We start from the raw sequence: 26485 nt of genomic DNA on the forward strand, positions 1-26485 counted from the left end.
ACAATTTGTTACTGATTAAACAGCATCCTTTGAAACCAAATGCGGACAGCAATTAAGTCTGTGCAGCCTACCAGGTGTAGTGTAACCTACCGACTGTGCGGGGTGAGGCAGGAAGCTGTCTGTGCTTCAAGTGCTGGTTCCCTGTAGAAGACTTAGGCTTGCTGTTCAATGTCTCACCCTGCAGACAAAAAACAGATTTTTTTTTTTTGGTAACAAATTGATTCATCCTTATTTGTGCCTACAATTACAATATACCGTAAAACCACTACATTTGCTTAGCATGACATTTTGTTGTTTTTAATAAAATGACTATTTTGTCAACAGGTTAATTCATTGATTTAAGAAAAAATGAAATTTGCATTGTTAATTTTTCCAGTTTTTGTTAACATGTCCGCCATAATTCACGGTAAGGCAAGGGTCTCTTTTGGAAGTCATTAGTCCTTTGTTATGAGGTGATAGTAACTGACCCTTTTTATTGCATGCCAGAAACTAGTCATTGTTTAATTCAATGGATTAGTAGGACTGAATGACAATTAACAAGTGTTTGAAGCCGGTCTTACGTTGATTTTATATTATTTTCATTTCATGTCCAAAAAACATCACTATGATATATATGATTTTTTTTAAATCATTTGATTCATTATAAAGAGTTTCTTCATTAGTTTTTTCCAAATCAGTTTACTTATCGTGAGAAAAAATTGCCAATGCTGAAATTGCATTTTCCCCAAAATAGCCAGGTAAAGGACTGAAAGAACACCATCTCCATAGCAAACCTTGACTTCCATTTGAAACTTGAGCCCCTGTACTGATGACTTGTGTGCATCTAACACCAGAAGGGGCACAAAGCCCATGCGGAGGTCGTAGTGGAAGATTTGACCTCTTGTAGAGCCCACAGCTAGGCTGATACCGTTACTCATTGTGTCCACAGACGTCAGAGGGCTGTCCGTGTTTATCACCTTCACTACTCTGGTAAAATCAATAGAAGTGATTTGTTGGAGAGAAATCAGCGGGAATTTGCATTTGCATTATAGGATTGTTTCAAATATGAAAAACAAGAATTGCAAAGACCATAATGTAAATTAAATTGGAAAATTGCATTTTCTTTACAGGAATGATCACATAATAAATACACGAAATGCAACTACAGGTATGAAAATTCAGAATAGAGATTTCAATTGCGATTTTCAGGTATAACTAAATGGGCACTATCTTATGTGCACAAAATCATTGTTGATTGTCAGAGTTGATGGGTTTTAATTAATTGCAATAAATGTTCAGGAAAAATAATGATATACAATTATATTTTGGTAAAAATGTCCTCTTTTGGTTTACATTATGATATATTTCCGACAACAACAAAGTTTAAAATCCTATTTGGTCCTCCTTTTGTTTACATTCAGCCAAACAACTACAAATCCCATACTTCTTAGTTTGAATATCGTGGCAGACAATTCTTTTGTCCAGGCCAACAGAGACCAGGAAAATGTCATTGATGGGTGAGAAGCTGAGACCCGTGGCCGGGGCCCGATGGCAGGAAAACGTGTGGACAAGCTGACGTGTGTTACAGTCCCACAGACTCACGGCCCCATCGTCTGATACCGACCCCAGCTGAGATTTCTTACGACCATATTGGACTTGCTTGATTGCCTAAAGGTCAAGTAGAACATAGTATAATCAACATCTACAGAGTTCAGCTAAGACTTCTAAAGAACATACTGGACTTGCTTGATTGCCTGAAGGTCAAGTAGAACAAAGTATAATCAACATCTACAGAGTTCAGCTAAGACGTCTTACAACCATATTGGACCTGCTTGATTGTCTAAGTACCGACAGAGTCCAAGAATAAATTCAAGGCCCTCAGCGTATCTCCATTCTTTACTGAACTTTTGGCAAACCTGAAAATCTACTATTTTTAAAACTTTCTGAAAATCAAAAAGATTGCATAAATATTTTTTGAGTATTCTAAACAAGACATGTTTGTAACACATGTATATCCCCCTTGACTTGCAGTCAATGTTTTATTTAAATGCAATTGTTAAGAGATTTATTAAATATTGAATCTGAACAGTATTATCAATTATGTTTTTGCTTCACTAAAGACTCAACATTACATTAATCTGAATACTCCTATAGTCCCAGCAATCTCAACATTTATCACATGGGGACTAATGTAATGCTAAAAGCATAATTTTGAAAATTTGGACAAATTGTTTGATGAAAAGAAAAGGGCTTTAACAAATACTTCAATTTTTAGCTATGACCACCACTTGTGCAGTGAAGCAGAGCAATATGCACATTTTGGTAGACAACCCTCCAAGGGGAAAGTTTGTACATTTTTATGAAGACTGGCCAAGAATGAAAAACATTATGTCCTAGATATAAAAACTTCAGTGCCAAGTCCAGTTTTAGCTCAAGATGCCATTTTGTACAATTAAGAAGAACCATTTGAATATTTTTGGCAGATGACAACTTTATGTACATTTGAATTAAATAATTCACAAATCTTACAAGCTAGTGTGGCCAAACTGTGAAGAGAAGCAGAATTATACGCACTTTAAGTAGAGCACCCTCAAAAAGGCATTTGTGCAAGTCTCCAAGAAGGTTGGCCAAGATATTTAGCAAAAAGAAATTACAACAAACTTTAAAGCAATATAATTTATGCAGAGATTTTGGCAGAATATTGGTTCAAAACACTGACACTATGTTATCAGGAACATGCTAAAAGCTTTATGTACTTGCACACTTGGCGTGGTCATGGGCCGACAACCCTGTCCTGTCACTACATTATACAGGATGATCTCCCCTGTCTCTGACCCAGACGCGATGGAAGTTGTGCCCTGGTTGAACCGAGCACATGTCACAGGCCCTTTGTGTTCCTAAAAAGTCAAACGTCAAATTAGCACTCAGATACGCATTTTGACCTGTCCATTTGAAAATCATATTGAATATAAGACCTTTCTTACAATATTCAAGTTTTTAAGATTTAATTCCCAACCCAAAGTTTCTCAGATTATCAGATTTAACAAAACAAACAATTTGATACAAAAAAAACAACAAGAGCACCGCCTTGCGGGTGCAGACCGCTCATCTATTTTTCTTTTTAAAGGTGAAGGGACCTATCTCAATTTAAATCACAAAGGAGGGAGGGGTGGAGTGGAGAGGGTGGATAGTGGGGGTGTGGTCATTTATTACATTATCCAAGAATGAAAAAAAAAATGCAAAAAAAAAACATGTTTAAAAAAACATATTTTTTTTTTGGGGGGGGGGGGGGTTGGTTGGGGCGGATATAGTGTGAGGGTGTGGTGGTCATTTATTAGATGATCTTTAAAAAAAAAATTTGGGGGGGGGGGGGAATTCGGGGGGGGGGGGGGGGGGGGGCATAGGGATGGTTTGGGTGGAGTCTATTGTGGTATGTCAGGTAAGTGTTGTTTTGTCAAAGTATCAATCAAATCTAATCATAAATAAAGAAGTTATGGCAATTTAAGCAAAATTTAATAATTTGACCTAGAGAGTCAAGGTCATTCAAAGGTAAAGGTAAAATTCAACTTGCCAGGTACAGTACCCTCATGATATCATGAAATTATTTTAAGTTTGAAAGCAATAGCCTTGATACTTTAGAAGTAAAGTGGATCTAAACACAAAATTTAACCATATATTCAAAGTTACTAAGTCAAAAAAGGGCCATAAGTCTGTACAAATGACAACCAGAGTTATGCAACTTGTCCTTTACTGTCCCCTTATGATAGTTTGCGAGTGTTCCAAGTATGAAAGCAATATCTATGATACTTTAGGGGTAAAGTGGACCAAAACACAAAACTTAACCAAATTTTCAATTTTCTAAGTATAAAGGGCCCATAATTCCGTCAAAATGCCAGTCAGAGTTTTATTAATTTGCCTGCACAGTCCCCTTATGAGAGTAACCGGTAGTAAGTGTTGCAAGTATGAAAGCCATAGCTTTGATACTTAAGGAATAAAGTGGACCTAAACACAAAACTTAACCAAATTTTCAACTTTCGAAGTATAAAAAGGGCACATAATTCTGTTGAAATGCCAGTCAGAGTTACATAACTTTGCCTGCACAGTCCCTTTTATGACTGTTAGTAAGTGTTGCAAGTATGAAAGCAATAGCTTTGATACTTAAGGAATAAAATGGACCTAAACACAAAACTTAACCAAAATTTTCAATTTTCTAAGTATAAAAAAGGCACATAATTCTGGAAAAATGCACGCCAGAGTTATCTTACTTTGCCTGCCCAGTCCCCTCATGATAGTAAGTAAGTGTACCAAGTTTGAATGCAATAGCATTGATACTTTAAGAGAAAAGTGGACCTAAACGCAAAACTTAACCGGACGCCGACGAGATGACAATAGCTCTTTTAGCATGGTACGATTTTTTTTAAAGCCTTCTTTGTAAAGACAATCAACCAAGTCTAAATGATATAAACCTAGAGGTTGACGAAACTGAAGATGATCAAGATCAAATTTTAAACACAGAAATCACAAACAAAGAAATAATAAAAAGTTTTTCAAAACTCAAAGATGGAAAATCGCAAGGGACTGATGGCCTTGGGGCGGAATTTTATAAAAGTACGATGCATCTAATAACACCTTTATTTCGCGATTTATTTAATAAGATTCTTAATACAGGATTTTTTCCAAATACTTGGCGGGATAGTATGATTGTGCCGGTATATAAGTCAGGCGCTACAGATGACCCCTCTAATTATACAGGTATATCTTTATTTAATGTAATGTATAAAATATTCTCCAATATCGTATACAACAGACTATGCAAATGGGCAGATTTAAACAATAAACTAGCAGAATCACAAGCCATTTTTCGCAAGGGATATTCAACCATTGATAATTTATTTACTCTTCATAGCATGGTGCAAAAGTATACGTGCAAACCTGGTGGTAGGTTTTATGTGCTTTACGTTGATTTTCAAAAAGCATTTGATTGTTTGATTATTCATAAACTATTTACAACTATGTGTAAAAATGGTGTTAGAGGGAAGCTTTTTCAAGTATTAAAATCCATATATTTAAATCTACACCGATGTGTACGGAAAAATTATTAAAATGTCACGCAAAACTTCAATTGTAACATCGGTACAAGGCAAGGGGACGTAGCCAGTACAATAATTTTTAATTTATACATGAACGAGTCGTCTACCTTTCTAAAATCTAAAAGGTCATAGGGGTATTTTTATCACAGAAGAAATTTCCGATAAAATTTGCATTCTTTTTGCCGATGACGTTGCGAGCTGCGCTGATACTGCGATCGATCTACAATCACAATTAAACTCTATATCGGAATTTTGTGAAAATACTGGTATGACAATTAACCAACAAAAGACGGAAATCATTGTTTTTAGAAACGGAGGTCCGCTAAGATCATACGAACATTGGGTCTTTAAAAATAATCCCGTAAATGTCACATCTGTAAATAAATACATGGGTCTTCATGTCACATCTGTATATAAATACATGGGTTTTCATGTCACATCTGTATATAAATACATGGGTCTACCCTCTATGTCACATCTGTATATAAATGTTGGGTCTTCTTTTTACACCCAAATTATCATGGAGAAAAGCGAAAGAAAAACTTTATCTTTGCTATTAAATCATACCAAAGAAACTTTAGATATTTTTCACACACTGAATATTTTAAATTGTTTGATTCAATGGTCAAACCTATACTTACATATGGCTCTGAGATTTATGGGAAAGAATTCTCAGACATTCTCGAAAAAGTACAAATCAAGTATTGTAAATATTTTCTTGGTGTAAATAAATCTGTAAATGATAGCATTGTACTAGCAGAATGTGGTAGATTACCTCTGTGTATAGAGCATCATGTAAAATGCGTTAAATATTGGTGTAAATTGATTAGTATGACAGATGATCGATATCCTAGAAATTGTTATATTATGTTAAAGCGACATGACGAAATCGGAAGAACTAATTGGGTGACATCTGTAAAAAATATTTTGTACCGATATGGATTTGGTTTTGTTTGGATTAGTCAAGAGATAGGAAACGTGGAATTATTCTCAATGTCATTTAAACAAAGATTGATTGATTGTAATTCACAGAACTGGATTGAAACTATAGGAAATTCATCAAGATGTGATACTTAACAACAATTCAAATCTATGCTAAACCCAGAAAATTATTGTTTATCGACATACAATTTTATGTTCGAAAGTCAGTTGCTAGATTCCGTTGTTCAAGCCATAAATCAGCAATTGAAACCGGTCGGCATTAAGGAATTTCAAGAGAACACCGAATATGTACATATTGTTCCGACTATTTTAATAATATATGTATTGAAGATGAGTTTCGTGTATTTTTTAAATGTCCCAGATTCAACCAAGAAAGGCAAATGTACCTATATCTTTTCATGGTAACAATGGTGAACAAAATTTCCTAAATTTTTGCAATCTTATGCAAATTTCTGATGAAAGTAAATTAAAAAGCATAGCCTTTTTTGTAACTGAAATAATGAAAAAGAAAGATGTAGAACAAAATTGATGTTCAAACTTGATGTTATCACAACTCAAAAATAATAATATGTTTTTACTAATATATATTTTGGGCCGGTGGCCTTTATTTACGAAATAAACTTTTTGTCTTGTCTTGTCTTGGACATAAGTCCACAGGTATGTAATGAACATCAAAGAAATTATAATTTTATCATAAAAAAAAATGGACAAATCAATCATTTGAGTTATAAATAATCAAAATAATAAATCTGTACAGTAACTGTGAAAAGAACTTCAATTCTTGGTAAGGAAATATATAATATGAGATTTATAATTATATAAATTACTTCCCTTGAAAATAACTGTCTCTAACAAAGCTCTATTTTTAGTAGCAAATAATTAAAAGCCACTACCGTGACTGTGATTGACCACTTGAGATGTGCAGCTCCATGAGATACACATGCATGCCAAATATATAAAGTGGCTAAGTTCAATAATAAATAATTTTCTTCCTTTTTAAAGCTTATTACTTCCCTTAAATTTGTATTTTTTACCGTAGACCGTAAAGGATGACCTTGACCTTTTACCAAAATGTGTTTGTCAGAAACACAATGCCGCCTACTGCGCCGCTTTGATTTATTTAACAAAAATATATACGTGGGCAGGTCACATAACTATGTCCATTTAAAGCTTATTACTTCCCTTGACTTTGTTTTTTCGACCCTAGACCTTGAAGGATGATGTTCACCTTGTAATTTTACCACTAAAAATGTGCAGCTCCATGAGATACACATGCATGCCAAATATCAAGGTGCTATCTTCAATATTCAAAAAGTGATGGCCAATGTTAAGGTTTTAGCACAACGCCTACGGCGGACGACGAGCTGACTATGACAATAGCTCGGGTTTTCTCCAAAAACAGCCTCGCTAAAAATTAAACACAAAAAGCAACAAAATCATTTAAAAAAAAAATTTGACGAACATTTGTGTCATTATTTCTTTAACAAGAGGGCCTGAAAGGCCCAAAGTCGCTCACCTGAGATTCAAAGGAACTGACCTGTTCTTTGCAGCCCTAGATGTCATTAGAACAAATGTTCTTAACAACTTTCATGACTAGATGGCAACCACGTTTTTCAACAGACCAGAACCATTTTCATACACATGCAAGGTATAATTTAAACAAATATTCTGACAAAGTTTCATGAAGATTCATGAAGCCATATAAGCAAAAATGCTCCGCCCCCTGGTGGCCATGTTTTTTAAGCAACTGGAACCATTTTCGAACTTGTCCAAGATATCATTTAGACAAATCTTCTGGCCAGGTTTCATGATGATCAGAAAATAAATGTGGCCTCTAGAGTGTTAACAAGATTTTGCTATAGCCATATAAGGAAAAATGCCCCGCCCCTTGGCAGCCGTGTTTTTCAAGCAAACATAACGATTTTCAACCTCATCCAAGATATCATTGAGATGAATCTTCTGACCAAGTTTCATGAAGATATGACAATAAATGTGGCCTGTAGAGTGTTAACAAGATTTAACTATAGCCATATAAAGAACAAGAGTGCCAAACTGTCACAAGATACGCCCGTTTGAAGGTTTTGGACATCATCTAGACACAACTTCTGAACAAATTTGGTGAAGATCAGAGGAAAACTACTTTAAGGTCGCCGTGGTGTAATGGATATGATGTCCGCCTAGCGACCGGGAGGTCACGGGTTCGATCCCCACCGTTGGAGCGTTCTTTAGATCTCCCCCAAATACACCAAGTACTGGTTTTAGGCCCAGGAAACGGACTCGACAGCGTTTATATAAGCCCTAGGCTTTCGATGTAATCAAACTTAAATAAATAGGTTTAAACTAAACTAAAACTACTTCAATTAGAGAGCGGACACCATGCTAAATGCTTGAAATGCACTAAGTGACCTCATGACCTAGTTTTTGACCCTGCATGAACCGTATTTGACCTTGACCTAAATTTCATGTACACACAACTTCTGACCAAATTTGGTGAAGATCGGATGAAAACTACTTCAATTAAAAAGCCGACACCATGCTTAATCCTTTAAATGCACTTAGTTACCCCGTGACATAGTTATTGACCCGGCATGACCAATTATTCGAACTAGACCTAGATATAGTCTAGATACAACTTCTGACCAAATTTGGTGAAGATCAGATGAAAACTTCTTCAGTTAGAGAGCGGAAACCATGCTTAATCCTTGAAATGCAATAAGTGACCCCGTATCCTAGTTTTTGACCCGGCATGACCCATATTCGAACTTGACCTAGATTTTGTCTAGATAAAACTTCTGACCAAGTTTGGTGAAGATCAGATGAAAACTATTTGAAATAGAGAGCGGAAACTGCTGTGGACGCTGCCCGCCCGCCAAGGGTGAAACTAAAAATACGTCCCGTTTTGAAAAACGGGCGTATAAAAATGCCCCGCCCCTGGTGGCCATGTTTTTTAAACAACCGGAACCATTTTCAAACTTGTCCAAGATATAATTGGGACAAATCTTCAGACCAAGTTTCATGATGATCGGAAAATAAATGTGGCCCCTAGAGTGTTAACAAGGTTTTACTATAGACACATAAGGAGAAATGCCCCGCCCCCTGGCGGCCATGTTTTAAACCAACTGGCATCATTTTTGAACTCATCCAAGATATTATTAGGATGAATCTTCTGACTAAGTTTTATTAAGATTGGAAATAAATGTGGCCTCTAGAGTGTTAACAAGGTTGTACTATAGCCATATAAGGAAAAATGCCCCGCCCCTTGGCAGCCATGTTTTTCAAGAAAACGTAACCATTTTACAACTCATCCAAGATATCATTGAGACCAATCTTCTGACCCAATTTCATGAAGATTGGACAATAAATGTGGCCTCTAGAGTGTTAACAAGGTTTTACATAAGCCATATAAGGAAAAATGCCCTGCCCCTTGGTGGCCATGTCTTTCAACCATCTGGCATCATTTTCGAGCTCGTCCAACATATAATTGGAATAAATTTACTTACCAAGTGTAATGAAAATTGGAAATAAATGTGGCCTCTAGATTGTTAACAAGGTTTTACTATAACCATATATAGCCATATAAGGAAAAATGCCCCGCCCCTTGGCAGCCATGTTTTTCAAGCAAACGTAACCATTTTCGAACTAATCAAAGATATCATTGATCCAATCTTCTGACCAAATTTCATGAAGATTGGACAATAAATGTGGCCTCTGGAGCGTTAACAAGGCAAATGTTGACGACGCACGACGGACAAAAGGCGATCACAAAAGCTCACCATGAGCACATTGTGCTCAGACGAGCTAAAAAAGGGGACGTAGAGGTATGATAAACAGAAAAAAAACAGATAACTTCCCTATCCTTGTGTAATATATTCACATCAGTCCAATGAAACAAAGGCTCAGCAAGCCTTGCTTTTATTCTAAGCCTCATCTATTTTATTACAGAACAATAGGGTTGTTACCTGTTGTTCTCATTTTAAACCCACTTTAATTTGATGTACAAATGTTATCTTGGTTTTTCTCAGCAACAAACCTTGTATGTTTTCCTAACTTTCCTCGTCTTGAGATCCCAGACAGAGATGACGCCACTAGAAGCTCCATTCAGCATGTACCGTGATGTGTCATTCACATCCAAACACATCACACCCATCTAGAAAAGTGCACTTAAGAGTCTATCAACAATGTTTACAATTTATTTCATAGCTTGCAGTAATAATTCAGATTACTTCATCATAGTTTATCACTTTACAGATTTGTTGTCATGAGATAATGTTCTGGCTATCGAAACAAACATATTTTAAAGAACTTTCTTTTATTTTAATAAATGTCATTTGGTTGAATTAACGAAAAACAAGGGCTGTTTAACATGCATGCCCCCCATATGGGCTCTCCCTTGTAGTGACAGCCATTGTGTGAATATGTTTTTTGTCACTGTGACCTTGACCTTTGACCTAGTGACCTGAAAATCAATAGGTACTGCCAGTCATGATCAATGTACCTATGAAGATTCATGATCCTAGCCATAAGCGTTCTTGAGTTATCATCCGGAAACCATTTTACTATTTCGGGTCACCGTGACCTTTGACCTAGTGACCTGAAAATCAATAGGGATCATCTGCGAGTCATGATCAATCTACCTATCAAGTTTCATGATCCTAGGAATAAGCGTTCTTCAGTTATCATCCGGAAACCATTTTACTATTTCGGGTCACCGTGAACTTGACCTTTGACCTAGTGACCTCAAAATCGATAGGGGTCATCTGCGAGTCATGATCAATGTACCTATGAAGTTTCATGATCCTAGGCATATGCGTTCTTGAGTTATCATCCGGAAACCATTTTACTATTTCGGGTCACCATGACCTTGACCTTTGACCTAGTGACCTCAAAATCAATAGGGGTCATCTACAAGTCATGATCAATGTACCTATGAAGTTTCATGATCGTAGCCATTAGTGTTCTTGAGTTATCATCCGGAAACCATTTTACTATTTCAGGACACCGTGACCTTGACCTTTGATATAGTGAAAATCAATAGGGGTCAACTGCGAGTCATGATCAAACAACTGCGAGTCATGATCAAACAAACTATCAAGTTTCATGATCCTAGCTAGGCATAAGCGTTCTTGAGTTATCATCCAGAAACCATTTTACTATTTCGGGTCACTGTGACCTTGACCTTTGACCTAGTGACCTGAAAATCAATAGGGGTCATCTGCAAGTCATGATCAATCTACCTATCAAATTTCATGATCCTAGGCCTAAGAGTTCTTGAGTTATCATCCGGAAACCATTTTACTATTTCGGGTCACCGTGACCTTGACCTTTGACCTAGTGACCTCAGAATCAATAGGGGTCATCTGCGAGTCATGATCAATGTACCTATGAAGTTTCATGATCTTAGGCCCAAGCGTTCTTGAGTTATTATCAGGAAACCATTTTACTATTTTGGGTCACCGTGACCTTGACCTTTGACCTAGTGACCTGAAAATCAATAGGGCTCATCTGCGAGTCTTGATCAATGTACCTATGAAGTTTCATGATCCTAGGCATAAGCGTTCAGAGTTATCATTCGGAAACCATTTTACAATTTCGGGTCACCCTGACCTTGACCTTTGACCTAGTGACCTACAAAAAATCAATAGGGGTCATCTGCCAGCCATTATCAATCTACCTACAAAGTTTCATGATACTAGGCATAAGTGTTCTTGAGTTATCATTCGGAAACCATTTTACTATTTTGGTCACTGTTACCTTGACCTTTGACCTAGTGACCTGAAAATCAATAGGGGTCATCTGCGAGTCATGATCAATCTACCTATCAAGTTTCATGATCCTAGGCCTAAGCCTTCTTGAGTTATCATCCGGAAACCATTTTACTATTTCGGGTCACCGTGACCTTGACCTTTGACCTAGCGACCTCAAAATCAATAGGGGTCATCTGCGAGTCATGATCAATGAACCTATGAAGTTTCATGATCCTAGGCCCGAGCGTTCCCGAGTTATCATCCGGAAACCACCTGGTGGACGGACCGACAGACCTACCGACCGACAGACCGACCGACATGTGCAAAGCAATATACCCCATCTTCTTCATAGGGGGGCATAAAAATAGAACATGCCATTTACCGTATGTTAATTTTAATAAATTAATGGTAATAAAAATTTGTGTCAGAATGTCTAAAACTTTGAGATGTTTGATAACTTCTTACCTCACATTTTAGGATACTTTTATCCCAAGTTCTGGCATCAGTGAGTACCACATTCTCTGTGTGAACAGACGCACTGGCTAAGAAAGAATCTTAATCTGGTTAAGGAAATAAATAATACACTTTAATTGACTACTGACAAAACTGTCAGAACTTAAGGTTGGGTTTCTGTCTTCTCTATGTTATAAGTGTAATTGTCAATATATTTTTGAAACACTTCATTTTCAATTTGTATTATTTAATGACACACAGGTACATGTATAATATAAGACTATGACCATTGTCTCATACAGACACACCACGAAATCAGTATGAAACATAGTCTGAAACCAAATACTGATTACTTAATATTGAAACAAAGAATAATGTAAGGAGGTAAAAATAATGTTCTCAACAGATGGATTTATTTATACTAACAGTAGTGCCATGTAGCAAGGAGAAAACTGACTTCATAAAAAGAGAACAACAGAACAATGGCTGATAAAGGATACTGTCACAGGCCCAACAGACGCTGGTGATGTTCTGGTCGTGGGGATTAAACTGGTGCTCTAGTAGGAAGTCATTGCAGTCCCATATCTTGATGTCATCACCAGCTGACACCAAACGCAACATGCTTCTTCCTTAAGTAAACAAGCAGCAATTTAAAAATAGATTTTTGACGTATGTACACAAGTTCATACAATACATTATACATCATGAAGAAAACTAGTAAGTTTAAATTTCAAATCATGCAATATTAACAGTATAAATGTTTCATTTTGTATATTTAATGTAAACTAAACATAAAATGATAATATCAAATACATTTGTAATAACCAATCAGACTGTTCACTGCATTTACAAGAAAATAATTATCAATATTTATTAATTTTGCATTTAACAAATAACAATGGTTAATTTTACCTGACGCTTTACAAAAAGGAATGTTTATTTTGATGATACCATTGGGTCAAGCTAATTGGAAATTGATGTTCAAAGTTTTTTCCTGATGTGAAAAGATCTACGGCTAATTAAACAAACGTATTCATCACAGAAAATGAAGGATTTTTGTGTGCGGAGAAGTCATATAACATGTAAATAAGTTTGTTTAAAAAACAAACATTGTCAGCAGGGATAGAAACTAACTTTTTAAGGTACTTTGCCCAGACAGTCAAATATCGCTAGGTCTTTGGTAGTCGGGCCAAAGAGTAAGAAGACAGGAACCAAGTACACTCATAATCATCTCTAATTATAAAGGGGTGTTGCTGCAGTTTCGCTGATTTATTTTCCACCAAATAGATTTTGTTCAAAATTTATATTCAAGTACTACATACAAATTCTAAATGAAAAATGAAATAAAAACATAGGGTCACCGGCCTTGTTTTGATTATATTCACCATTTTATAGCATGCACTTTTTCATTTTAACTTGAAAATCTTTAATTGCCTCAAACCAATTAATAACCTATGAAATAGACAACATATAGATATTATATAAGCTGAGATACATAAAATACCATTAAATTAAACAACACAATGCCAAAAAATGGAAAACACAAGTTAAATTTAAATTTATTTATTTTTTTTAAATTTTTATGTCACCCCAAAAAACATCATTTTTTTACTATTTTTAACACCAAAATGTAATTTTTAAAAAATCTGTCAAATAGAATTCTGCAAAACTGCTCAAATATGTTCATCTACGTGTTGTCATCTTAAAACACAAATTAAAAAAAGGGGGTCACCAAACTTTTAACCAATATTTGTTGTTTTAACTATCCCTACCGTCTACGTCAAATTTTATAAAAATACATCAATTAGGCAAAACCCAAGTATCGGTACATAGATTGTAAGAAATATGCATAAACAATAGAAATTGTTTACAATCTTAACTGGGATCACAACAGCTTACCAAAAGACATTAAAAAACAAGATGTGTTTTTGAAACACAATGTCCCCCTATATGATGTTTGACCTTGAAGGATGACCTTGACCTTGTGAAGGATGGCCTTGACCTTGACCTTTCACCACTCAAAATCTGCAGCTCCATGAGATACACATGCATGCCAAATATCAAGTTGCTATCTTCAATAATGCAAAAGTATTCATAAAATAAGCGATTTGGGCCACATATATTTGACCTCTGACCTTGAAGGATGACCTTGACCTTTCACCACTCAAAATGTGCAGCTCCATGAGATACACATGCATGCCAAATATCAAGCTGCTATCTTCAATATTGCAAAAGTATTTATAAAATAAGCGATTTGGGCCCCATATATTTGACCTCTGACCTTGAAGGATGACCTTGACCTTGACCTTTCACCACTCAAAATGTGCAGCTCCATGAGATACACATGCATGCCAAATATCAAGTTGCTATCTTCAATATTGCAAAAGTATTCATAAAATGAGCGATTTTGGCCACATATATTTGACCTCTGACCTTGAAGGATGACCTTGACCTTTCACCACTCAAAATGTGCAGCTTCATGAGATACACATGCATGCCAAATATGAAGTTGTTATCTTCAATATAGCAAAAGTTATTGCAAAATGTTAAAGTTGGCGCAAACAGACCAACGTACAGACCAACAGACCAACGTACAGACCAACAGACAGGGCAAAAACAATATGTCCCCCACTACTATAGTGGGGGAAATAAAAACAATATTTAATCACAAACATAATACAATACAGTATCAAACTCGACCTTAATCATTAATAACTTACATGTACCGGTGCTTGTTCACAGATTTCGGCATGTTTTGAAGTTTGTGATTAAATGCTTTAAATTGATAAATTTAAAACAACATGGCTAAAAAGCTCCAGTATAAAACAAGAATGAAATTAAAGAAATAAAAAAAGTAAAAATGAATACGACTTTTGTCACTGTGACCTTGACCTTTGACCTAGTGACCTGAAAATCAATAGGGGTCATCTGCAAGTCACGATCAATGTACCTATGAAGTGTCATGATCCAAGGCAAAAGCGTTCTTGAGTTATCATCCGAAAATCATTTTACTATTTCGGGTCATTGTGACCTTGACCTTTGACCTTGTGACCTCAAAATCAATAGGGGTCATCTGCGAGTCATGATCAATCTACCTATGAAGTTTCATGATCCTAGGCATATGCGTTCTTGAGTTATCATCCGAAAATCATTTTACTATTTCGGGTCACCGTGACCTTGACCTAGTGACCTGAACATCATTAGAGGTCATCTGCGAGTCATGATCAATCTACCTATAAAGTTTCATGATCCTAGGCATATGCGTTCTTGAATTATCATCCGAAAATCATTTTACTATTTCGGGTCACCGTGACCTTGACCTAGTGACCTGAACATCATTAGAGGTCATCTGCGAGTCATGATCAATCTACCCATGAAGTTTCATGATCCTAGGCGTATGCGTTCTTGAGTTATCATCCGGAAACCATTTTACTATTTCGGGTCACCGTGACCTTGACCTTTGACCTAGTGACCTCAAAATCAATAGGGGTCATCTGCAAGTCATGATCAATCTACCCATGAAGTTTCATGATCCTAGGCGTATGCGTTCTTGAGTTATCATCCGGAAACCATTTTACTATTTCGGGTCACCTTGACCTTTAACCTTGTGACCTCAAAATCAATAGGGGTCATCTGCAAGTCATGATCAATGTACCTATGAAGTTTCATGATCCTAGGCCCAAGCGTTCTTGAGTTATTTTCTGACAACCACCTGGTGGACGGACCGACCGACATGAGCAAAGCAATATACCCCCTCTTCTTCGAAGGGGGGGGGCATAAAAAGTAAACCCCACCTGGGATCGAACCACTGACAATTGAATTATGAACCAACTTGGTCATTTCTGATGATACTGATAACAAAAATATTGAGTTGTGATAATATTATCATCGGTGTTGCTATAAATATAATCTCGGTTAAATAAACTGCCGCGACACCCCTTAATACTTATTTTTAAGGAAACAGAATCAGACAACAATACAATAAAAATTATAAAATTTCTGTCATGATTCAATAAATTTAGCCTTTTAATGAGCATTAAGCTCCAATTTTTTTTTAATAAACTGACTAACTCGAGAAAAAAGTTTCAAGCTTTTTTAAAGCAAAATGTCCAGACTGCTTAACAAATTTAATTTAATTGCAAGACCTTTGTAATTGACTGAATGTGAAGCAGATGATCATTACAAATTGTTCGTAACTATGTATGGTACATGTAGGTTGTTGAGTCATGGGTTCTTGTCGAGTCGTGAGATCCCATAAAATCTCTTGATAGAATGTTCGCACATGATGCAGTGGATACGGAAAAAAGTTTTGAGACAGTCACCATCATTTTGCTGATGAATTTTTATATAAATGTTTGAGATATAACATTCTTATGAAAATTACCCACGACTCAACAAGCATGATTTATCCTATGGTTACCGCGTATCAAGCAGTTAAGGAAACGAGTAACAGAATTTCTGAATTAATGTAAATAATGCAACAATATTTAATTCACATTATATCCATGTCAAAATTGTTTATTTACAACGTGTTTGACCATGCAAAGCAGTGTTGTTTTCCACTAAATTTTAACGCCAGTCTTCTGCCCCATTCACAATGAAAACAAGCAAATTCGTTGAATTGATATCCCCCGCCAAACTAGAGCTTCGTCACAAAAAAAAGCATTTTTTCAAGTTAAAAAGGGCCATAACTCTGTTATTAACAGATGGTGTACAATGCAATTTGGCGCGCATCATCCTCTTATCCATATATATATACTCGTACTCAGTTTCAATGAAATCTGCCAAAGCACTTCCAAGATATGGCTCCGGACACAAAAGTGCGGGACGGACGGACGGACAACGCAAAAACAATATTCCTCCGCCTTTGGCAGGGGATAAAAAGGACCGTAACATAATTTTCCCATATGGAACTTAAAATTCCTAATCAAAGGTTACCAAAAAAAATATTGAAAACTTGTTTATTCTCAATTTTGAATTTAACAAGTTTCTGTTTAATCTTTTATTCTTCTTTTGAGCAACATGGGCACATAAAAGTGCTCAAGAATTGCAAAAACACACGAGTTTGCCGTTTGGTCAGATTAATTTTGACATATATGTTACTAAAAAGATTTGGTAAAATAAGCGTCCGATTTGGACTGGGATATTTGCACTGTATATATGTTAATCACCTGACACGATGTGCGGGTACAGCTCTTATGCTAGAGTCGCCGATGATTTCATGCAACAATTTCTGCAAATCTGGAGCAAGTGAAAGTAATTTTGTTGGGTAATAAATCAAACTAATGTGTTAACACTAGTTCAAGTGTCTGCTTCACTTTGCAATTTAAGTAAAAATTTAATAAATAGGACTTATAACATGAACAGAATAAGGATAAATTTGTATTATTTTAGCTGAGATAAGATTTTGAAAGCAACTAATGAACTATAATTGTTCAGTGCTTTCCACAGGAATTTTTGCAGACACCCCGGGGCCGATGGGATGGGGAAGACTGTCCGCTGCATACTTTTTTCTAAATTTTTAGAGTCCAATTATGTCATTGGGTGACTCCTATTTTTTTTTAAGCATACTCTCGTAAATATTAAAGATAAAAGTCAGTGCTCAAGAATTTCATAAACACAATTTTTTTGTTAAGTATAACATGAATTTCGGCATTAATTGCTATTTAAAGATTTTATGACATACTCCCACTAAACATGAGTAAATCACCTGACGTGATGTGTGCGTGATTATAATACAATCAATACACCCACGCTTTTTATGCAAACACGACGTAGTACAAATGTACAATGTACATGCTGCATAATTTTCGCGACCTTTCTATGGAGACAAAGAATCAACAGGATATAAATTAACACTATTTATCAGAAGCTAAAATGTGTCAATGTCGTGTTAGCACATACATTTGGAAGTTTGTTTTGGATTACAAACAAGTTAACATTAACATTCTGGAGTGGGTTACAAATTTAGTTGTGGTCATTGGAGATTCAACAAAACATTGAAAGCTGTGTAATGCATTCAACGATAATTTATTAAAAGGTTTTACTAGTGAAAACAATCAGGGCTCCCGCTGCCGTTCGCCAGATTCACCAATTGCGAAAATTAAGCAAATTCGGCTAATAAAATAATCGTTTGGCGAAAACGTCCGGTGAACCATTGTTTTCCTGACAAATGCCGTCCCAGATAGTAAACTCTTTCAGCTGTAGACTGTGCTTCAATACATCGCCATGTTATTGACCCGAAAAAATGATACGAGGTCTGCATTAACACCTGTCAGAACCGGATATTGAGACAAAGGAAACTGACTCAGTGCTCCAGCTAGGCTTAAATTAAAGGGCGCCCCGCCCTGCCCCTCCGTACTGCCCTTCCTAGGGCCCCCTGCCCTTGTTAGTACATACATTTGGAAGTTTGCTTTGGATTACAATTGAGTTAACATTAACATTCTGGAGTGGGTTACAAATTTTGTTGTGCTCATTGGAGATTCAACAAAACATTGAAAGCTGTGTAATCCATTCAACAATAATTTGTTAAAACGCTTTACAAGTCAAAACAATCAGGGCTCCTGCTGCTGTTCGCCAGATTCGCCAATTGCGAAAATTTAGCAAATTCGGCTAATAAAATAATCGTTTGGCCAAAACGTCCGGCAAACAATTTTTTTCCTGACAAATGCCGTCCCAGATAGTAAACTCTTTCAGCTGTAGACTGTGTTTCAATACATCGCCGTGTTATTGACCCGAAAAATTGATATGCACACTGCATTAACACCTGCCAGAACCGGATATTGAGACAAAGGAAACTAACTCAGTGCTCCAGCAAGGCCTAAATTGAAGGGCGCCCCGCCCTACCCCTCCAAACCTCCGCCCTGCCCTTCCTAGGGCCCCCTACCCTTTTTTTTACATATCATAATTAATAATCTCTTATTACAATACATTGCAATTAATTTATTCCTCATTGTAGATATTATATTTGAATTTTTTAATAATACATGTAATTGGAATAATATATTCTAACAATTATTAATAACATATAAATTAACATGCAAGAGGAAGCATTACAGAAACGCCCGCGCACTCAAAAGTGCCCTTTTGACAAAATACTGCATGTGCAAAGTGCCCTTTTGACAGTAAAGCCCCCCCCCTGCGCTTTTCAAATCCTAGCTGGAGCACTGTGACTGGTGTGAAAACAAAACAATTGTGTAACCGTTGATCTTATCGGCTTAAATAAACAATAACATCTGATTTAAGATCGCTGCAGATTTCAATCAATTTGAGTAAAAGCTGTTAGCGAATTATTAACTTAGTCACACAATGAACATAAGTAAAGAAGTTGATAATTGATTTTAATTTCGAGAAGTGCGTAATGTTTGTTATGATTAAAGGCTAAATACGTTACAACTATGAAGGACGATAGATGAAGGGATATAAAACCCTTGACATTTATGACGAAAGTGTCAGAAATTGTGACTGCCATAATGGCGACCATAGGCAATAAGCGTCCTTTGGACTCTGACAAATCTAATGTATATTAATCATGTGCTTATTTTATGAACAAATGCTTGAGTTATGATGTATGTACAATAGTAACATCTATAAATGGTTTGTTATCCCCACGCTTTTTGAAAAAAAGGTGGGGATATTGTGGTTATCTCCGCCGTCCGTCCGTCTGTCTGTCTGTCCGTCCGTCCTGGCCACTATCTTCTCCTACACTAAAAGCACTAGAACCTTGAAACTTACACACATGGTAGCTATGAGCATATGTGCGACCCTGCACTATTTGGAATTTTGATCTGACCCCTGGGTCAAAAGTTATAGCGGTTGGGGTGGGGCCGCGTCAGAAATTATCACTCATTTTTTTTAGGTTATTTTACATTTACTTCTTTATTTCTACACCGATTCACCTCAAATTGATACTGGACCTCTCTTATGACAATACGGTCAATCTCAACCATGCATGGCCCCATTCCCAACCCTGGGGCGCCCCGCCCACATAGGCCACACCCACCAAAAATTTCCATTTACTATAATTTTTTCATTTCTACACGGATTCACTTCAAATTGATACTGAACTTTTGTTATGACATTAGGGTCAATCTCAACTATGCATGGCCCCAATCCCAACCCTGGGGCGCCCGCCCACATAGGCCACACCCACCAAAAAATTCCATTTACTATAATTTTTTCATTTCTACACGGATTCACTTCAAATTGATACTGAACTTCTCTTATGACATTAGGGTCAATCTCAACTATGCATGGCCCCATAACCAACCCTGGGGCCCCGCCCACATAGACCACACCCACCCGGAATTGCCTTTACTATAATTTCTTCATTTCTACACCGATTCACTTCAAATTGATATTGAACTTCTCTTATGACAATACAGTCAATCTCAACTATGCATGGCCCCATTACCAACCCTGGGGCGCCCCGCCCACATAGACCACACCCACCCAAAATTGCCTTTTACTATAATTTCTTCATTTCTACACCGATTCACTTCAAATTGATACTGAACCTCTCTTATGACAATACGGTCAATCTCAACTATGCATGGCCCCATTACCAACCCTGGGGCCCCGCCCACATAGACCACACCCGCCCAAAATTGCCTTTTACTATAATTTCTTCATTTCTACACCGATTCACTTCAAATTGATACTGAACTTCTCTTATGACAATACGGTCAATCTCAACTATGCATGGCACAATTACCAACCCTGGGGCGCCCTGCCCACATATGTCACACCCACCCAAAATTGCCTTTTACTATAACTTCTTCATTTCTACACCAATTCACTTCTAATTGATGATGAACTTCTCTTATGACAATACGGTCAATCTCAGCTATGCATGGCCCCATTACCAACCCTGGGGCACACCTAGGTCAAACATTCGGCGTGGGGATACGCGTCGGCCTCTGCCGCGCCATTTCTAGTTGTAAACTGTGTTTTTTTAGTTATGCACACATGATGATTATAGAAATAAACATATTAAAGCTTATTTTTTTAGTTTCTTCTTTTACACTACTGTAGCCTATACTTACAACAGGCGGTTCCGAATGCTTTGCTAAAACTTTGGCTACAGTTTCTAAAATTTGGCTACAAAAAAATCCATTTGGCTAAAATGTTGGCTACAGAAATTTTTGGGCCAGGGGGAGCCCTGACAATGTTTTGATAGTATAATGCATGAAATGCACAATTTCCATGAGGATTACTGATAGTTGCCATCATCATTCTTCTATTATAAATTAATTGGCCAAGATTTCTGTGGCAATTACATGTAGTCACAAGTCATCTGAATGATTTAACTACATGCATTGCATGCCTACGAGTGCTGTTGCTCATTAAAAGTGCGCTATCATAATCATTGATCAATAATGATTGTCCAATACTATGACCCTCCGCCTTTAGGTGGGCTTTAGTTGGGTAAAGCAGTACATGTTATTTACAGAGCATTGTAACTGGTCTTTCACAAGTCAGGGCCCTCATTTGGCCGTTTTTGGGGCCGAATTTCGCATTATTTCGGCCCCATTCCCTCCTTAATTATTTCAGCAAAAAAATTTCCCCCTCCAAACAATTTTTTTTAAATTACTTTTATACCTTAGTTGCCAGCTGGTATCATGCTATTAACCTTTGATTAAATGTATATTTATGTAAATTACATTAAAATATAGCAATTTTACGTGTTGAATGGTTGGTGAAAAGATCTTCTAAAATTACCCTTTTCGCCCAAAACGATACGAAATTCCCCCCTTTAAGGGCCCCGGCCCCAATCCCCCAAAGTGTAGCAAGAGCCCTGCAAGTTTCGGTGAACAGGGACTACCTTAGGCCTTAAAAATAGGGAGAAGTGACTTCTCCTTTTTTCAGAAACAGGGAGAAGTTTGGACAATCAGGGAGACGTTTGTGCGAACAATATCAAAAACAAAACATGTTCATTTCACAACTTTTATTATCTCTATCATTATACTCTCTTTATTTGTAAAGAACAACAATAAATTCTCATTGAAATATACTTCATCATGACACATTTAAGTCATTTAACTCGTAAAAGATATGTACCAGTAGCATCTTTTCATCACATTTATCATCATTATATTACCATCATCCCTATGACTGGTTTTGTAACAAAACACAATCTTAATGCATAGAACATCTAGTATATCTATTAATGTTTATCCGAATACTATACATGTCCGAAATATGTACACTTCAGAATGCCTTACCTGTTAACTTTAATAATCCAAATTGTCCTTGTTGTTATCTGGTTTAACAAACCTTATCAAATGTTCGTTAAATCCAGTTAATGCTTTTTCCATTATTTAATCACCATTACTTGTAATTTGAATCGCCAGCTTTGAATTGAACGCGGGTTGAATGTAACAATAAGTCCGCCATTTGCAATGTTGATGGTCATGACGCAGCAATTTAACTCTACTCGGATAATTTTTATCTAATCGAGGAAATGTGTTTTCTAAATGTTTATGACTTATGTGTAGTATTATGACTTGTTAGTATAAAAAATGAACTGTGATTCCAGTTTATATAAGACGGGTGTTTAATATTCGTAATTATCGGTGGATTAACAAACTGACAAAACTCGCTGGACTTAATAGTGGATCTACGTAATTAATAGACCTTTGATCAATTTTGTTTTCCTTTAATTATTTTTGCCGACTTTCTTTAACCGTGCCGTCTGCGAAAAAAACTGCAATGATCAGATGGTCAATCAATTATCACGTTATCATTAGACAACTTACGGCACGCGCGAAGAGGCACGAGTGTGTTGTTATAGCGACCAATATGAAGAGACTGCTTTGTCAGGGTCAATTAACGATCCGTGCGGGGGGTAAATTGTGTAACCGTTAGATAAACAACAAGCAATAAACTTGCTAATCGCCTGCGGGCGGTAGCACGCATTGGCAATAATATTCGGGCGGCTTGATTTTCGCTTTTTCGGTCTTGTTTACTAAAAAAATCGGGCGACTTGATCTTCGCTTTTCTGGGCCCGTAGCAGGCTTGGCGAAATTGGAAAAAAACTGCCGGTCATCCGGACAGGCATTTCAGAAAATGTGCCGGTCCGGAGAAAATTTAGCCGGACCGAAAAAAAACAACAACACAACTATGTACATTAAGATAAACCCTTTTTTTCTCAGAAAAATCGGAAAAAAACGCATCGTACCGAAGTATGAGCGTCCTAGAAACTGGTCCATATTCCGTGTTTTGTTGAATTCTCAAATGCGCATAATTAAATTTGTATTCCGAAACACTCTTCCCAATTTAATTTTTACTCGACGTTATCACATTCTTCAAATAAACTGCAAATGTACAGTGTGTTTTAATCCTTTCTCTCCAGAAAAGCGCGTGCAAATTATTCCCTACATGTACAACGTCACGTCAAACGCATGGAAAGCGTGCGTGTATTAAATTTCTGTTAAATGTTTCGTGGTAAATTTTAATAGAATGATATCGCGAAGAATGTGTGAGTGTTGTGAAAACACGCTTAGCGGTTTTACTGACCCTGTGTAGACTGCGATGGTTTAACAAAAGGGATTAAAATGTGCGAAAGCAGTTGCCGATTTTGCGAGTTTGAAGTAGGTGTTGTGTAACCAGTTGGATTTGCTAATTGTACGTAACAAACTTATTGCAAACATCAACACAATGAGCGATTTCATTTTCATGATGTAGACTGTAGTAAAGGGTTTGCTCTTCGAATTTTCAACTTTGAAAAAATATGATATGTTTGCATTCATTGCACATTTATTTTGCCGGTCACAAGGACCGACATTCTGGTTAAACCTGCCGGACCAAATGAAAATTTGCCGGTCAGGACCGACGGACCGGCAATTTCGCCAAGCCTGCCGTAGGGCGATATAACGGGCGTTAGAGCGAAATTATCGCCCGTAGTCGCCCGTAGGGTAGTCCCTGGTGAAGTCATTAAGCTTTGATCTTCAGAATGGCTAGTTGAACAAACTGCAAAAATACACTGATATGAAAATTTCAAGAGCCCCGCAGACTCTGATATGGAAATTCAAGCGCCCTGTTAAGGGACTGTTAAATGGCCTGTGGAAAGCACTGTTGTTTTACCTCATTTTGCTTTTGTTTGTATTTATTTTCAAGCAAAACTATGTTAAAGGGGCCTTTTCACAGATTTTGGCATTTTTTAACTTATTCATTAAATGCTTGATTTCGATAAATGTAAACATTGGATCGTAAAAGCTCCAGTAAAAAATCAAGAATAAAATTAAAAAAAGGAAAAGAATATTGCCCGGACCAGGTTTCGAACCAGTGACCCCTGGAGTCCTGCCAGAGTCCTGAAGTAAAAACGCTTTAGCCTACTGAGCTATTCCGCCGAGTACATATAAGTAAAGTATTTTATACCTTATATAAGCAATCTTCGTAGTTTCACAAAATTTAACGACAAAAACAGAACTCTCCAAATTATTCAATCGTTTCGCGTTGCAACGCTTTATAATTTTTAGGTTTTAAAATCGTCAAAAGATGCATATAATGGCTATATTAGACCATGGTAAATGTTCAGTATTACTGTTTCCTCACAAATATCATAACTAAAACGAAAATTTGCGAATCTGAAACAACTTTTTTCAATTTTGTCAATTTACCAAAGCGTGAAAAGATCCCTTTAAGTAAGCAAACTGTAAGGAAAGCATTGGTGTAATGTCATCATGACAGCCTCGTTCTTTATGTAAACAAAATTATTGCTCCAGGAGACCAGGCATCTATAAATCTATATGCTGGAACCGTATGATAGAACCTGGATTTTTTGTTTTAAATTATGTCAAAATTCGTCGATTATACACTCCTTTGCGCCGGGTCATGTAAACCAGTGTTATTTTAAAAATGTAGCTACTTATTAAACTTTAAAGTATTTTATTTGTTACAGGTCTTAACATTTACAAATAAGTCAAAACATGCAAGTGTCTAAATTATTGTTGTTATATTGCCAAATGTGTGTGTTGTCATATTGACTTTCAACGGTCACACTAATGGAAACCATTAACGTTTAACTATTTCCGTCAAAATTGTATATCGACTCTACAATCGAAATCTATTTAGAATGGAAGTAAGGTACTAAGCGTACTGCTTCGTATCTTACCTTTAAAATAGTATTTATCTGGCGCTTTGTTTTTACCGGAAGTACATTTGATCTTAATCATACCGTACTGTTATACCCAGTTTGACAGAGTTGTCGTTCTTTAATATCCCAACAGAATCGTTTTGTATTGCACAAATGATTGCAAATCATTCGATTCCAACTTCAACGAACCATTGTAACGAGCAATTTGTGGCTTTATTTCCAGACATTTGTGAACAAACAAAAGCCTTTCACAACAAAAGCGTTTTTAGGGAGTAGAAATGGGGGGAGATAGCAGACGATAGCATTGGGTTGCAAAAGACGAAGCCTATCAGTAACAAGCAATTTTATCTCGAATTCGTTACCAAGATCATTGTAATCGATGCAATTATGCCGTACCATTTGGGTCAAAAGTACAAATACGATAACGATTTTCTTGAATTAACAATTAATTGACAACGTTTGTCCGCATTTATATTGCGCGCGGGATTAGATCTACAAAAAATATGCACAATATCGTTTTGTAAACCATACTGTATGAGTGATTGTATTCTATACATTTTACTTATACAACGATAAACAATTAATTATAGAAAAAAAAAATAATAAAAAAAAACGATATTGTATAATGTGTGTGTAGTCCTAAAGTCACGCACAATTTATAGTGAGAAAAACTAATTTATATAACATTGTGCGATTTATTTAGTCTAATTACAAAACAGCGGTTTGCATGGGGCTTGGATGATGTATCTGTAGTTTGAATTATAAATGACACATGTATGTGTTATTTGTTTTAAGTGAAGGACACTTACGGAACAAAAAAGCCTGTCTAAAAATGTTAAAAGGGCAGTACGTGTAACTCTGTCAAAATAAAAATAGAACTACGAAACATGTTGCCCCAGAGCTAGTCTTATTTATAAGACGCGCAAAGCATTTAGAGATACTTTTTAAATGGGTTAAATTCTTTGGAACGCTCCAAATATTACCAATATAAAAAGTAGCATAATATTTGAGAGCGTCAACACGTGGGACTAGCCCCAGAGCTGTAGGTGAAGAGAAGATCAGTCCGAGTTTCAAATGGATAGTATGATCACGTTACAATATTATAAATAATAACGATTTCCTACGCAAAGGCATAGGTCGGGACGAGTCAGAATGCTTATTCTCAATATAAACGAAATTAA

At 36.5% G+C, this 26485-nt stretch overlaps 2 protein-coding genes across 3 annotated transcripts in view; both read right to left on the reverse strand.

Moving 5' to 3' along the window:
• LOC127880632 (protein NEDD1-like) overlaps positions 1 to 25381 on the reverse strand; it is a 36423-nt gene extending 11042 nt beyond the window's left edge. Inside the window, exons 1-8 of one of the 2 annotated variants that reach the window (XM_052427959.1) lie at positions 25323 to 25381; positions 12709 to 12837; positions 12221 to 12309; positions 10042 to 10158; positions 2736 to 2876; positions 1424 to 1647; positions 774 to 966; positions 91 to 178 (exon numbers count right to left, since the gene is read on the reverse strand). In XM_052427959.1, the coding sequence (XP_052283919.1) occupies positions 91 to 178; positions 774 to 966; positions 1424 to 1647; positions 2736 to 2876; positions 10042 to 10158; positions 12221 to 12309; positions 12709 to 12829 (973 nt within the window). In that variant the 5' untranslated portion in view covers positions 12830 to 12837; positions 25323 to 25381. Of the gene's footprint in view, positions 1 to 90; positions 179 to 773; positions 967 to 1423; positions 1648 to 2735; positions 2877 to 10041; positions 10159 to 12220; positions 12310 to 12708; positions 12838 to 17379; positions 17459 to 25322 lie in introns of those variants that run through there. The other variant, XM_052427957.1, reaches the window with a different exon arrangement.
• Positions 15833 to 26485, reverse strand: part of LOC127880703 (uncharacterized) — a 140970-nt gene continuing 130317 nt past the window's right edge. Inside the window, exon 5 of the transcript XR_008049708.1 lies at positions 15833 to 15863. The gene's annotated coding sequence lies outside the window, so the exon portion shown is untranslated. The remainder of the gene's footprint in view (positions 15864 to 26485) is intronic.

The sequence above is a fragment of the Dreissena polymorpha genome, chromosome 1 (assembly GCF_020536995.1).
Source record: "Dreissena polymorpha isolate Duluth1 chromosome 1, UMN_Dpol_1.0, whole genome shotgun sequence".
Lineage (NCBI taxonomy): Eukaryota > Metazoa > Mollusca > Bivalvia > Myida > Dreissenidae > Dreissena > Dreissena polymorpha.